Source organism: Thalassophryne amazonica, chromosome 19, assembly GCF_902500255.1.
Source record: "Thalassophryne amazonica chromosome 19, fThaAma1.1, whole genome shotgun sequence".
Taxonomy (NCBI): domain Eukaryota; kingdom Metazoa; phylum Chordata; class Actinopteri; order Batrachoidiformes; family Batrachoididae; genus Thalassophryne; species Thalassophryne amazonica.
The window spans coordinates 37714881-37729729 of NC_047121.1; the positions used below are offsets into that span (position 1 = coordinate 37714881).

The following is a 14849-nucleotide window of genomic DNA, read 5'->3' on the forward strand; positions in this document are numbered from 1 at the left end:
GCAACACCCAATGGCTATATTTTGATGACTTTGGGTAAAAACAGGAGGACAACTGATATTGTGCCCACAGTATATGCGTCACTAGGGGCAGGGCATATCATCTTGTTTTATTTATCCAATAAATAAACAAACTATAAGCGGCACAGTATTTCAAGTATGTTCACAAAATAAGAACTTTAGAAGGTTTTTTGTTTGTTTTTCACTGTCACTTTAATACACCATCAGCTGCATAGGACACCCTTCTCAGAAAAGTCTGGTTACGCCCCTGGTTTCTAACTTTCTATACTGTGAAGTTTAAAAAAAACAGTTTTCGGCTTTCGTTATAGCGTCTTAAACAGTTTGGTAAAGAAAGTTTAAGAACGGCAGTGTGCCAGTCTTCCCACGTACACACACAGTGAAAAGAAGCCTCTCCCACTGCTAAAAAAAAAAAAAAAAGAAAAGTTTCAGCTATAAAGGCAGAAAGTGGCGCAGATTGTGCGCTCAGAGCGACGTTACAGCTGACAGGTGGCTCACATTTTACACACTAAACCATCACTTCTGCCCGCAAACAACATGCCAAAGTGCCCGAAGTGCCAGAAGGAAGTTTACTTCGGTAAGACTGACCTCTTTGTTTGATATTATCTGTTTTTTATTTTTTGTTTGTTTGGTTTTTGCGTCACATTTCCGGTTTGATGCAGAAACTCGCGCCTTTTTCTGCACAAAAGGGAACCAGGAAATCAAAGACGTGTGTGTGTGTGTGTGTGTGTGTGTGTGTGTGTGTGTGTGTGTGTGTGTGTGTGTGTGTGTTTTACAGAAAATATTTTATATTAGTGTTCTATTATTCAAAATGAAAAGGGATTCAGTGTATTTGATTTAAGAAAGAAGTACACAAGTTGCTGTTAAATTCATTCATTCATTTTAGAAACCTGCTTATTCCGGTCAAGGGTCAGGGAGGGGGGCTGGAGCCTATATCCCAGCGGTTGTTGGGCGAGAGGTGGGGTAACATATAAGTACATTCATCGGTTTGGTTTCCAGTTGACCTAATTGGGAAGAAGCCAGAGGGCACACATGCAAAACATGCGGATGAACGTGGAAAGTCCACACAGAAAAGACCAGGTGAGATTGGAACCTGGGACCTTCTCATTGTGAGGTAACAATGCAAACCAATAAGCCAATATCAGATACTAACCTGATTATTTTTTAAGCTTTACACCCCAACATGTGATTCCACAACGACAACCAACAGGATGCTGATGAATAAATTACAAAGTGATGAATATGATGTTCTCGTAAACGTTTCACCTAAAATAATTCCAATTTAAAGGATGTTTATTATGTTTTTTTATGCTTTGCGCTATTTCTTATGAATTGTTTGATATTTGGCTACATTTTCTTTTTAAAAAAGTTAAACATTTTTGTGTTGTGCACAGTGTTAATAAAGTTGTTGTTATTTGTATGTAATTTTGCTCATTAATATGTAGATTCCAGAAGGTCAAAGGACTGTGGAAGTTGGTTGGTTGTTTTTCAAGCCATGAACACCTTTTGCAGGTTAAGCTCTGTGCTACTTTTTGTTGGGCCGTTATGTATCTATATATTAATAGACAAGTGGCGTGCGTGTGTGTGTGTGTGTGTGTGTGTGTGTGTGTGTGTGTGTGTGTGTGTGTGTGTGTGTGTGTGTGTGTGTGTGTGTGTGTGTGTGTGTATGGCTTTGATCATGGAGAAACCGAGGAGAGGTAATATTTGCCGTTTGGTATACTTATGTATTTTGGGTCAAAGATGAACGCCGTGAAAACATAAAGTTGATAGGACTAATATTTTTGGAGAAATTAGGGATATTAGCGAACAACTGTAAACAATGGATGTTAATAATTATATTCTGGACTCACACGCCATTCCAGCAGGGGGTGGTATATTATATATTACAAGCAAAGTGGCCTCTGTGTACGTGTATGCGTGCGTGCATGTACCTTCGAACATGGAGAAACTGAGGAGAGCTGATATTTGCCATTTGGTATGTTTATGTATTTTGGGTCAAAGATGAACGCCGTGAAAGTGGAAATTTGATAGGACTATTATCCTATACCTATAAATGATACGCCAGTATGATTGGATAAAACACTAAAGAATAAATAGCAATACACCCTTTTCGCGGACGGGTAATATTTTTCATACCATACCACCCAAGTAATCAGCCAATCCGGACGGCGGAGCGGCGCCACGACGAAGAGGCGCGGTCAGAGGAACTGTGACATACTGGTGAGTCACTATTAATAATTTCTTATGTGTCCAACCTCGTAGGTTGATCGTTAAAATTAAATCCGTTAGTTCTAAAAACCATCATAATTATTTATAGGAAAACGTTCTTTTTTTTCTACTAAGGTTTGAACTTTGAGTGTTTACACAGGAGAGAAAAGTGAGAAAATGTTAATGCCTGTTTGAGAAAAGTGTATAGTGAGGGGTTTTACAGCCTTAAAACATCTATAATAATTGTAAAAAATAATGCTGACTACTTCGCGGATTTCGCCTATCATGCGTTATTTTTAGAACGTAACTCCCGCGATAAATGAGGGACCACTGTATATGATAAAATCGTTATCAAGTTGTTCACCAATGAATATGGTTTTTTACACCCTTCAGAAAACCATACAACATGTACCATTTCTAGGTTATATGATAAAATCGTTATCAAGTTGTTTTACCAATAAATATCGCTTTTTACACCCTTCAGAAAACCATGCACCCTGAGGCCGAACTGATCATATTTTTGGAGACATTACGGCTATTACATAACAACAGTGAACAATGGACATTGATAATTACATTCTGGACTCACACGCCATTCTGAATCATTATAGAAACATTTGCATAATTTATTGAAAAATGTAAGATACCTATTTTATAAACACTACCCAATCTAGAGCCCATGGATCCTCACAGGCAACACGCTAATAATTGTTTATTTATTTATTTATTTCGTGCCTTCGTAGACAACTACAGCGGGGTTGTAATGAAACAATCAAGATGCACTTGTGGTTTGAAGTTTGAGTTTTAACTGAAGAAGTTAAACAGAAATATTGCATTAAAATTGTAGGAATTACAGCCATTTTTCAATGCAGTACCTACATGTTCAGAGCACATAAGTGATTGAACACATGAAGTAATGAATTACAGTTCATACAAAATTCTAATTTTTACAGCCAGGTGTTGTTTTTTTTGGGGAGGGGGGGGGGTAGGGTTGTTTGTTCTTGTGTTTTTCATTTTGTTTTTTTTTCTCAGACAAGTCAGGTGATACACACAAAAACATTTCCAAGTCACTGACTATGTCTTTGACTTCATTTAGTATGGTACTGTATGGTAAATCTGGAGTAGACAGTTTTGAAAAATTTACTGACTATGCAAGAAGAAGGCTAGTGAGGGAAGCCACCAAGACACCAATAACAATTCTGTTGGAGTCACAGGCTTCTGAGTTATAGGCTCTGTATCTTCTCTCAGTTGCATCGTCAGACCGGATCTAGACTTGAGTCTCCCATGTGTCTTCTGGCAAACTGTAGCTGAAATCTCATGTCTCCATTTTAACAAAATCCTTCTCTCTCCCACTTCACTATGAAGCTGTATGACAGAAGACTAAAGTTGCACTACGCCTGTTACTTATTATAGGCGTGTGTGTAAAAATGGTTCATCAATTTGGTTTGTTTGTTAAACAGTTTGAATTAAAGTGGAAAGTCAGCACTATAAGTGTATCTTGACAGCTTCATTTCAACAGTGTTCAGAGATATGGTTCTGAAATTGTCACTGTCCAAATACTTGGACCTGATTCTGGATGAATTGATATGTGAGACATGTTGATGTCTGAACTGTGAGAATGTGAAGATGAAGAAGAGACAGTAGGTTCCATTATTTCCTGCATCCTGGGATGAAAGAACGGTTCTATTCCACTCATGTCTTAATCCATTTACCACAGTGTCTCCAGAAAATTTTGTCAAAAAGAGACTAATTTTAAAACCGAGCCTTTTCTCTGCCAACTCTTTGGACTGTCAGTCTGATGGATTGGCTGTGCAGCCGGGGATCCATCCTGATTTTTTATGGATAAATGTTCCCCTTCTGGCCACAAAAGGCAAAGTACATGTTTTATTTTGTAAATGTGGATCCACAGTTCGTCAGTTTGCACAGAACTACTAAATTATGCAAAACCAGCTACTTTCCTACATTTTCACAAGTGTGTGCTTAGGCGTAGCTAGGAATCCAATTTCCGGGGGCGCGTGGGGGGGGGGGGGGTGGTTGGTGGTCATGTCATCATCATAGAATTGCTTCATTTAATGTTTTAATACTTTGAAACAAAGTATTTTCTAAAACAATTGGTTAATTCTATTGTTGTCATTGTGAATAAGAAACTGGAAACCTTTCTTATGCAAAAAAAAAAACATCTATGGTTCATTCAAGTCATGTACACATTGACAATTCAGCACAAATGAGTCAGATTTCTTTTTAATTTGCTTGATTTGTTATTGTCAGGGTTTTCTTTTGCCCTACTGATGGTGAGCAGTCAAGTCCCAAGCCATCGCACCAAGGGATGCAGCAATGTGCTGGGTAGCATTGTCATCTTTTAGCACAGTCTACCTTTTATAAGTTGGACCTGTGACAGACTGGCGTCCGGTCCAGGGTGTACCCCGCCTCACACCCTATGACTGCTGGGATAGGCTCCAGCCCCCCACTACCCAATCTTGGATAAGTGGTTGCAGATGAGTGTGTACCTTTTATGCTTCCCAGCACTGATACCGTAATGCTCAGGCAGTTTGGCTAAATGACGTATTTTGTCTTTGTTTAGCCACACGTGGGTCCGTAAATGACACCAACGGCATTCACAGCCAAATTCACAAACCAATGGTTTCCTCAAAGCTATCTGACTAAATAAATACCTCAATAACTGCACCTGGTGTGTAATTTGTATAAAGTACACATGACCAGGAAAAACGTTGTTAGCCATGATGACTGAAAGCAGCCACATGCTTTTAGCCACATGGCATTTCTCTTAGCGTTTGGCTATGTGGCTAATAGGTAGCGCTAGCCCAGCGATGAATTGCAAAGTTTATGTTTTGTGTTGGAGGAATTAATTAAAATGTGTCAAATGGATGCTGAAACCTGTGTCCAACATTAATTTGATGTGAGTATAATTTTTTAAAACTTTTTTTAATTGTTCAATAACTTTTATTTTATTAAACAGTCTGATTGTGAGAAATTACTTATTTAGCTTTTTTCTGAAGGTATTTTCAATTATGTGCTTCAAAATCACAGATGCAAATTATTGTGACCAGGACTGTACATGTGCAAGATTCTGAGTGGGGCATGAACTCGAAACCCACCCCCTAACACCGCCGATGGCTCCACTCCCTCGTGTGATCCTTTCTTCCCTCTGTGTGTTTCATTCTCATTTATCTTAGTATTGTTATTCTCTCACATGGAAGCAATCATTCTACTGCTGTTTGCTCCATGAATGATGGAAGGAGAACCTGGTTTGGTTCCAGAGAGAACGAGTGGAGGAGACAAAAGGACCCTTGACTGTACGGCTCTCACTGGAAACTGCAGACGGTGCCTTTAAAACCACCAGCTGAAAGGAAAAAGTGAGACTCTGAAGGGGATCTGTGCAAACACAGTGCATGGCAGCATGATGGGCAGCACAGTGTTCCAGTTTGAAGGCAGCATTTGGAATGTGAATTTCCACATTGGGAATTCAATGCCAGTCTGGGTATTAATTGTTCTCATCTGTCTCCAAACGTCTGTGTTTTCTCAGTTGATGGCTTTGTTATCTGAAGAAAACGTGAGTGTGGGTTGGACTTGAATTCCAAGTCCAACCACATTCTGCACAAATGGTTTGATGGAGATGGTTCAAGATGGCGACGCTGCCCTGGAGAATTTTCTCGAACCCACTGCCTGTTGTATAATCACATTCCACTTCAGTCTATTTTTAATCTATTTATCTTATGGCTTTCCTGGTTGCTGTGCTGCAGACGTTACTGCTCTTATGAACAGTAATTTTCCTGTGCATGTTCTCAGGTCGTTCACACTTTGGTCCTGTGATTTCTTCAAGGTCACGGAGAAAGACCAGGTGCATAATCCTGCAGGATTGCTCCTCATTTTTATGGTCATCCTGATGGGTGTGCGTGCAGATCAGCTCTCAGATAAAGGCAGACTTTATCAGGCCCTACGAGGTGCACACTTTCCTCAGGGAGTCTCGGTTCACATTTTCCTGAAGCACCACATCCAAAAAATGTTCTCCAGCATGTCTCTAAAGAGAGGAGCTTCCTGGTCTTATTAAATGATAATCTGCAGCTGATTTCAGACACAATTAACAACTCTGAGTACAACATTTTGTCCACACTCTCAGCATTCTGAGATTCACGAGACATCTGTCGTTGACCATTTTTTGACCTTTGGGGCAGGTTGGTCAGAGATGTTGTTCCTCACTCACTCTCACTCATCATCAACCACTTATTTGTCATACTTTGTTGATGTCTTTATTAATTGTGTTTCTTGTGTTGTTCGGCAGCTGAGAAGGTGACATCGCTGGGGAAGGACTGGCACAGACCCTGTCTGAAATGTGAGAAGTGCGGCAAAACACTGTCATCAGGCGGACACGCGGAGGTGAGAAATGTGTGCACCTGATTCTATAAGTTTATAAAATGTACACAAAATGATGTAACACTTTACAATGGGGCAGCACAGTGGCTTAGTGGTTAGCACTGTTGCCTCACAAGAAAAAGGTCATGGTTTCTATTCCCACCTGTGGCCTTTCTGTATGGAGTTTGCATGTTCTCCCCGTGTTTGTGTGGGTTTCCTCCCACATTTAAAGACATGCAGGTTAGGTGAACTGGAAACTTTATAATTGTCCAGCTCTCCATTGCAAAAGAAATCTTGAGCTCAATGGTACAAATCTGGTGAAATAAAAATTAAATAAGGGCACATTAGTTAATGCGGTAAGTATTTGTTAATATTTAAATGTAAATTAATGTTCTTAGTAATCATTTCTTGATGTTCATATTAGTTGATGCTACAATAAGTATTAACTAACAGTGAATTAAAAGTTAATGTGTTTATTAATAATTTATTAATGTGTTCAGGCTAGTAATAAGCATAAACTAATATTGAATGAAGCATTAACCATATTTAATAATGTTATAAATGGTGTTTATGTTAGTTAATGGAGTAAAAAGCATTAACTAAGCATTAATGAAGCATTAAGTGTGTTTAGTAATAGTTATTAATAGTGTTCATGTAAGTTAATGGAGTAATAAGCATAAACTAATAGTTAATGAAGGATTGAATGTATTTAGTGATGTTATTAATGGTATTCATGTTAGTTAATTGAGTAATAAGCATTAACTAAGAGTTAATGAAGCATTAACTGTGTTTAGTAGTCATTATTAATGTGTTCATGTTAGTTAATGCAGTAATAAGTATAAACTAATATTGAATGAATCATTAACTGTGTTTAGTAATAGTTATTAATGGTGTTCATGTGAGTTAATGGAGTAATAAGCATTAACTAAGAATTAATGAAGCATTAACTGTTTAGTAATGGTTATTAATGTGTTCATGTTAGTTGATGGGGTAATAAGCATTAACTAAGTGTTAATGAAGCATTAACTGTGTTTAATAATAGTTATTAATGGTGTTCATGTTAGTTAATGGAGTAATAAGCATTAACTAACAGTGATTTGAATTGTAACTGCATTTAATATTAATTTATTAATGGTGTACACATTAGTTAATGGAATGAGTATTCAAACAAAATTATAACTTACAGTGAATAAAAGCTAACTAATGTGTTTAGTAATAATTTATTAATGTGTTTATGTTAGTTAATGGAGTAATAAACATTAATTAACACTTAATGAAGCATTAACTGTGTTTAGTAAAAGTTATTAATTTATGTTCATGTTAGTTAATGGAGTAGTAAACATTAACGAACGGTGAATTAAAATGTAGCTTAGCATTTAATGCTAATTTATTAATGGTGTTCAGTATTTATTATAAAATGTTAAGTAATGTATGAATTAGTTAACATGAACAGCATTAATAAACAAGCGAATACTCTGCTGAGGTCCCCTGCCTATTATGCTGATATGGCGTGGTGACAAATTAAACAACTAATTGTGGACAGATGCATGGAGTATATTTCAGTGGTCCCCTTATTTCATGGTGGAGGACAGTGAAAAATGAGGCTAGATAATAATAGGAATAAGTAGTTTTTCCATTAGTTTTCATGGCCAAGCTTGACCCTAAGGTATAAGGTCAAATGCAGTTGGCTCAATGGAGCTGGGATGAATGATTTGCTGTTGGTGTTCAATTCAAATTTAGGCTTTAGAAGAGAAATTTGGTGCTGAGAAGGCAAAATATACTCAGAAAGTTCACATTTTTTATCCATTTGCATGTTTGACCCTGAGCCGGAGGTTCAAGGCCAAATGTAGTGTGCTGAAGGGAGTCAGGATACATGATTTGTTATTGGTCTTCAACACAAACGTAAGCTCTAGAACTGATATTTGGAGAGAAAAGGTGGTATTTTGGGGTGAGACGGTGAGTGTCTTTACTGGCTGTTATCTTAAATGACCTTGAAAATCTGGGTCAAGGTCATATGCATAGACATTGCATTTGTGCCTTTTACAATGATACAGGAAAGTAATGTCTCAGAAAGGGGCAACAGGGAAATCTAGGGTTCTCAAAATGTGACACATGCACGGGGTCCATTTCAGTGGTCCCCCTTATCTCATGGGGGACAATGAGTACTTAACAGTTACTCCAGTCAAGGGTCACAGTGGAGACTGGAGCCTATTCCACCAGACACAGCGCATGAGGCGGGGTACATCCTGGACAGGACACAAGTCTGTCAAAGGGCCACATACAGACAAACACATTCAGGAAAGGAGAAAGTAAAAGGACAGATTTCTACCTTTATTATAACCTGATGTTTATTTAACTCTCTCACAGCATGATGGCAAGCCGTACTGTCACAATCCTTGTTACGCTGCGCTCTATGGACCAGGAGGTGAGGACTTTTAAATCCAATGTTCTGCTATCTTAACTCTGTCAACATGAACTGAGCTCACTGTCGGGGAGGATTTAATACATCTCACATAGTCTAATTATTTATTTTGGGCAGATGTATTCATACAAAAATCATTGGGAACACGTTCAGCCGTTTCTCATCATTGTGATCCATTTGTAATTGCTTGAGTCAAAAATTTAACATGAAAATGATTCAAGAATAACAATCCTAGAATGAAGAAACACACAAACATCCTACTGACATCACTGCACACCTGGTCAGTCACTAGACAAAGACCCGCACAGCTGTCAGTGTGTCAGGGAGAGAGATGTAGAATCTTCCCCTGAATGAAGACCTGCTTCTTTTCATTTAAAATAACAGGGACAGAAACATGTTATGTACTTTTTACTGATGCATCACCTGTCTGTCTTTTTGGCTGTTTGTGGCTGAAAACTTTAATATGTTTTTAAGATGCCTGCTGACGAAAATGCATAATATGACCCTTAGGTCATATACATAATCACTTCCGATATAATTTTGCCACCTGTGGCAGAGCAAAGAGAAAAAAATAAAGTAGGTTATCACAAGGCGCACAAGTGTGTGTATGGTGTGTGTGTGTTTTGTCATCAGGAGAGTCAGCTAGTTTCAGTTCCTCCAATTCTTAACCGTAGAAAAACTATGCGAGTCTGAACCGTCCATTCTCTGCCTCTTTGTGTCTCAGGATTTGGACGCGGTGGAACAGAGAGCCACAAATATTAACACACCTGCACAGGTAGGATGTTTGCATGACTGGTTTTCTTAGTGTTCATCTTGTGTATTCTCAAACTGTTTGCCAAAGCCAATTTTGACTCTGTGCTTTCCATTAATTCACCCCATCCCCACCCTGTTTGTTTTTTCTTTCTTTTTCTTTTCCAGCTTCAGGTTCTGTGGTAGAACATTGCCTGGTAAATTGACTGAAGACGCCTGCATGCATAATAAAAAACAGCAAATAAAGTGCTTTTAAATGGAGGTGGAGGTTTGTGTATTTTTTATTGATTTGCTATTGTGTCTTAATTAAGTGTTTGTCTTCCGTTCTCTGTCTCCATAAGATGAACATTATAATTAAGCACATTAACATTTCATGACATTCTGAATTTTCTTCCATTTTTTTTCCCTGCATTTTGCCTGCATTTAAAAAAAATAGAATTATTAATTTATTTCAGTCCATGTTCATTTTATTCAAGTTTATGGAATAAGATCTTGTATGTCGGGACATCCCCGTCATTTTTATTTAGTTATTTGTTGCATTGATCAGATCCAAGCATCCATCCCATCCTTTAAGAAGACATGGAGATAACATATAGTTTTAGGGTTTAATTTGGAGTCTGTTTGCCTCATCTAACTGGGCTGCATGGAACAAAACCAAATGCATTGTGGGTAGCAGGAGCCCATGTTTTGGAGCAGTGGAACATTTGTTTTTTTATTTGTCTAATCAGAACCACCGCCTGCATCGTCTTGTGTTCTTGTGGCCACGTTTCCCTCATAGGCCATGAATCACCACGAGTGCAGGCCTACATACATGCCTCCACGGGTGCAAGTGGGTGGTTGTCATGGAAACAGACGTAAACAAGCTCCAACAGACACCCTGTGCACTTGTGTCTGTCTGTCGACCTTCTCCCTGCAACAAAGACGCTCATAGTCCCTGAAAAATGTGAACCGAGGCAGAAAACAGAGTCAACAGATGATGCAAAAGGACGTCCAGCAATGATGCATGTCAGATTGGACATGAATGAAAATTTTTCTACACATGTAGTTAAAAACACACACACGTATAGACCTCTCTGAAATGAATCCTGGGTGCAGAAGTCTCTTTGTAGTTATGAGCATGTGTTTCGATTCCCTCTGTGAAAATGTGCAATGAAAATAGCTCTTTTATTGCTGGAAATACTTTTTATGTGAAGCCTGCAGGATTTGCGTTGTTCGCAGTTAAAAATCTGCATGAAGTCTGATGACTCCAGAAGTCGCCAGCTGCTGGAGCTGTTGTACTATCGTAGGTGTATTTCACTGCAACATACAGTACAAAGTCTGGCGTTGGCTGTTTCAAACAGCATCAGTCTGCAGAAGTGACTCAGTGAGAATGTCAGCACTCTACTGAGTTCCACTACAGTCTGTTGGGTTAAAGGTACATTCATTTCAATTTATATACCCACTTGTTCCACTTAAGGGTCATGGGGAGCTGGATCCTATCCCAGCGGTCACTGTGCGAGAGGCGCCGTACACCAGGTCACCAGTCTGTCACAGAGCCACATATGGACAAATACATTCACACTCTCACCCTCGGCCAGTTTAATGTTACTTGAAAAATAAGTGCAACAATTTTATTTCAAAATTATTTTGATTCATTTTCTGCTTCTTATCTGGGTCCAGGTCCCAGCGGCAGCAGACAACCAGCTCATCCCACACTTCACTAAACTTGGCCCTGTCCTGTTACTCTTCTTGGGGAATCCCGAGGCATTCTCAAGCCAGCTGGGAAATTTAAACTCCCGTGTGTCCTGGGTCTTCCCTGTGGCCTCTTCCCAATTTGGACGTGCCTAGGAGACCTCCCTAGGTCCAAGGGGCATCTTCACCAATTGCCCAAACCACCTCAATTGGCTCTTTTTGATGCGAAGAAATAGCAGCTCAACTCTGGGTCCCTCCCGGATAGTCAAGCTTCTCACCCTGTCCAGGAGTGTTAGCGATACCTGATGGAGGCATCTTATTTCTTCTGATCTTATTCTTGCGATCATTACCCAAAATTCATGACCATAGGTGAGGATAGCAACATAAATCGACTGGTAAATTGAGACCACAATGGTCTGGTATAGCAGCTGTAAAACATCAGATGTTCCCCCAATCTGTCTATCAATCTCCTGCTCCAACTTACCCCCACTTGTGAAGACCCAGAGATACTTAAACTCCTCCACTTGGGCCAGTAACTCTCCCCCTGAGCCAGAGCCACTGTTTTCTGACAGAACCACTCAACCTCAAACCTGCTGAGTACACGTTGGAGGTCACTTCCTGATGAAGCCAACAGAACCACATCATCTGCAAAAAGCAGAGATGCAACTTTGAGGTCACCAAACTGGATTTCCGCTGGTCCCTGACTGTGAATTGAAATCCTGTCCATGAACATCACGAACAGCACTGGTGACAAGGGGCAGCCCAGGAGGGAGTCAAACATCCACCAGGAGCAGGTCCAATATAATGCCGAGAATGGGGACATAGCGCCTACTTTGGTCATATGGAGACTGGACTGCATGTTGCAACTAAGCCAGTACCCCCCCCCCCCCCCCCCCCCCCCCAAAGGGTACCTTGAGGGACACTGTCATACACCTTTTCCAAGTCCACAAAACATGTAGACTGGTTGGTCATACTTCCAAAACCCTACTAAGATCCTTGTGAGGGTAAAGACATGGTCCACCATTCCACGACAAGACAGAACCCATGTGAGATTCGACTAATGTTGAAGTCTCCTCTCTAGTACCTTGTCAAAGGCTTCCCAGGGAGGCTGAGTGATTCCTCTATAACTGGAACGCACTGTCCTTTTTTAAAGATAGAGACCGCCACCCCAGTTTGCCAATTCAGAGGTACTATCCCCAGCTTCCATGCAATACTGTACTGTATAAGCATATCTACCATGACAACTCAACGTGATCCAGAAATTTCAGCATGTCAGGGCCAATCTCATCTGACCCTGGTGATTTACCACCACCAAAGAGTTTTTTGACTACCCCAGTGACTTCAAAATACTTACATTTTCAAAAAAAAAAAAAAATTGGATTCAGGAAATGGCTCAGAATTTGGAAAATTAAAACACGAAACAGTTGAAACAAAACACTATATGAGCCACAGTGTCAAAATACTTGAAGCACTAAATAAAGCATTGTTTCCAATGCCAAATGGAAACAATTGCCGGTAACTGTTTCAAATGCTGGAACCATGACAGTAGTGACACCATGTGGACACAACACACAACAATTTAACTACATGGGAAAAAAAAAAAAACTTTGGAAAATGATCTGCTTTTTCAAATGATTTCGTAAAGTAAATGGAAAAACGTTACCTAAGTGACTTTTAATAAAATTGGATCACTTTGTTTTTGACTCATCCTCAACCCCAAGCTTTGCCCAAAAACAATACCTCACATGTGCTGCTGCACTCTAAATGATTTCCTGGCGACACACACTGTAACCTCAGTGTTCTGGCTGTTTGTGTTACTCTGTAAATGATTTACTGACATGGCCAAAATGAAAACATCCTGCAGAATACGCACTTTTATAAAGCATTTACGTTGACGTAAACTGCAATAAAGTGCGGTGATAGATTTTTCTTTGTCAGGAAAGAGAAGCCAGAGTAATTATCCTGCTGTGTCAGCATGAATCTCAGTCATGAAGCTTTAAAATTAGACTTGTAAACCTGTTAAGTGGAGGGAAATCGGTGCGCTGTCGTCACTTGTGCTCAGCGGGGATTATTCCTCAAATCAGCCTCAGTCGACCTCCAACACAGTAAACAGTGAAACAGTCCAGTGGACGGGTTTAACATGGAGGTTATTGTCTAAACTGTGTTTAATTTTGTTTAATCCTGTGTGTTTGACATGTGCAAGGGTTCGTACACATCATACAGTTTGACAAACATTTGTATGTGTGTGTCTTTGTCTTTGTTCCCCGACTCCCCCCCCCCCCATGACCTTTGACTGATTTCCCCTAAGATGGATATGTGGTAAAGGTTTGCTTTGGTGAAGGTTAAGGTCATTAGGGTCAAAGGTTAACAGGTTTTTTTCTCACTCTGATGTCTACCAAGCAGGGAACACGTATGGAGGTGAGTTCTGCAGTCGCCCATGCACAATCAAACTTAATCAAGGTCAGTCATTCAAGGTCACTGGAGTCAAAGACCAAAATTTAGATTTTTTTTTTTTTTTTTTTTTTACTCTGATGCCCAGCAAACTTGGAACACATATAGAGGCAGGTTCTGTAATTTTCTAGACAAGCTCAAGCTTACTGAAGGACAATAGTTGGGATAATGGTAATTGTGGTCAAAGATCAAAATTATTTTATTGTTCACTCCGATGTTATGGTGAATGGACTGCATTTATAAAGCACTTCCATCGGCATTAGATGCTCAAAGTGCTTTACAATGATGCCTCACATTCACCCATTCACACAAACACACTCACACACCAATGTCAGGGTGCTGCCATGCAAGGCCCTCACTACACACCAGGAGCAACTTGGGGATTAAGGACCTTGTCCAAGGGCCCTTAGTGATTTTCTGGTCAGGCTGGGGTTTGAACCGAGGATCCTGGTCTCAACCCCAACGCTTAACCACTAGACCATCATCTCCCCGATGTTCACCAAACGTGGCACACATATAGCGACACGTTCTGGAACTGCTGAGGTGGGATCAACTTTACCAAATGTCAGTTACTGAGGACAAGCTTGTTGGGGTCAAAGGTCAAAATTTAGGTGTTTTATTTTTTTAGTCCACTGTTTTCAATTTTCTGATTTCTACCAAACTTGGTGTATCAACGAAAGTTGGTTCCCAAAATGCCCTTAAGAATTCATCTTGGCAACAGTCAAGGGCAAGGAATATTATTCTGAACATGATTTTGACCAAATGTGGCTCACAGTTAATTACAGAAATGCCTTTGCCAATTCAGGCAGACTTCAATTATTTGGGTGAATGTCAAGGTCATTCGGGTCAAATGTCAGATTACCATCATCACCCTTACTGTCTTTATGGCCACAGATATTGCCACAGATGATGAGATTTTAAGCTTAGCAATAGGTGTGTGAAATGCTGTAGTGGAGAAGCA

The 14849-nt window shown here is 39.7% G+C and overlaps 1 protein-coding gene across 1 annotated transcript; it reads left to right on the forward strand.

Moving 5' to 3' along the window:
• Nucleotides 1–442: 442 nt before the first annotated feature.
• On the forward strand, nucleotides 443–10027 carry crip1 (cysteine-rich protein 1). Its single transcript, XM_034159591.1, has 5 exons — nucleotides 443–592; nucleotides 6524–6618; nucleotides 8962–9019; nucleotides 9741–9791; nucleotides 9935–10027. The coding sequence occupies exons 1-4, from the start codon at nucleotides 553–555 to the stop codon at nucleotides 9776–9778; spliced, it is 231 nt and encodes a 76-aa protein (XP_034015482.1). The 5' UTR covers nucleotides 443–552; the 3' UTR covers nucleotides 9779–9791; nucleotides 9935–10027.
• Nucleotides 10028–14849: the final 4822 nt, after the last annotated feature.

Excerpts from the sequence above, each read along its gene's own strand:
- crip1 (XM_034159591.1), top strand. The coding sequence starts at position 553 with ATGCCAAAGTGCCCGAAGTGCCAGAAGGAAGTTTACTTCG. Across the intron at positions 6,619-8,961 it reads CATCAGGCGGACACGCGGAG|CATGATGGCAAGCCGTACTG; the intron begins GTGAGAAATGTG and ends ACTCTCTCACAG. Across the intron at positions 9,020-9,740 it reads TGCGCTCTATGGACCAGGAG|GATTTGGACGCGGTGGAACA; the intron begins GTGAGGACTTTT and ends TTTGTGTCTCAG.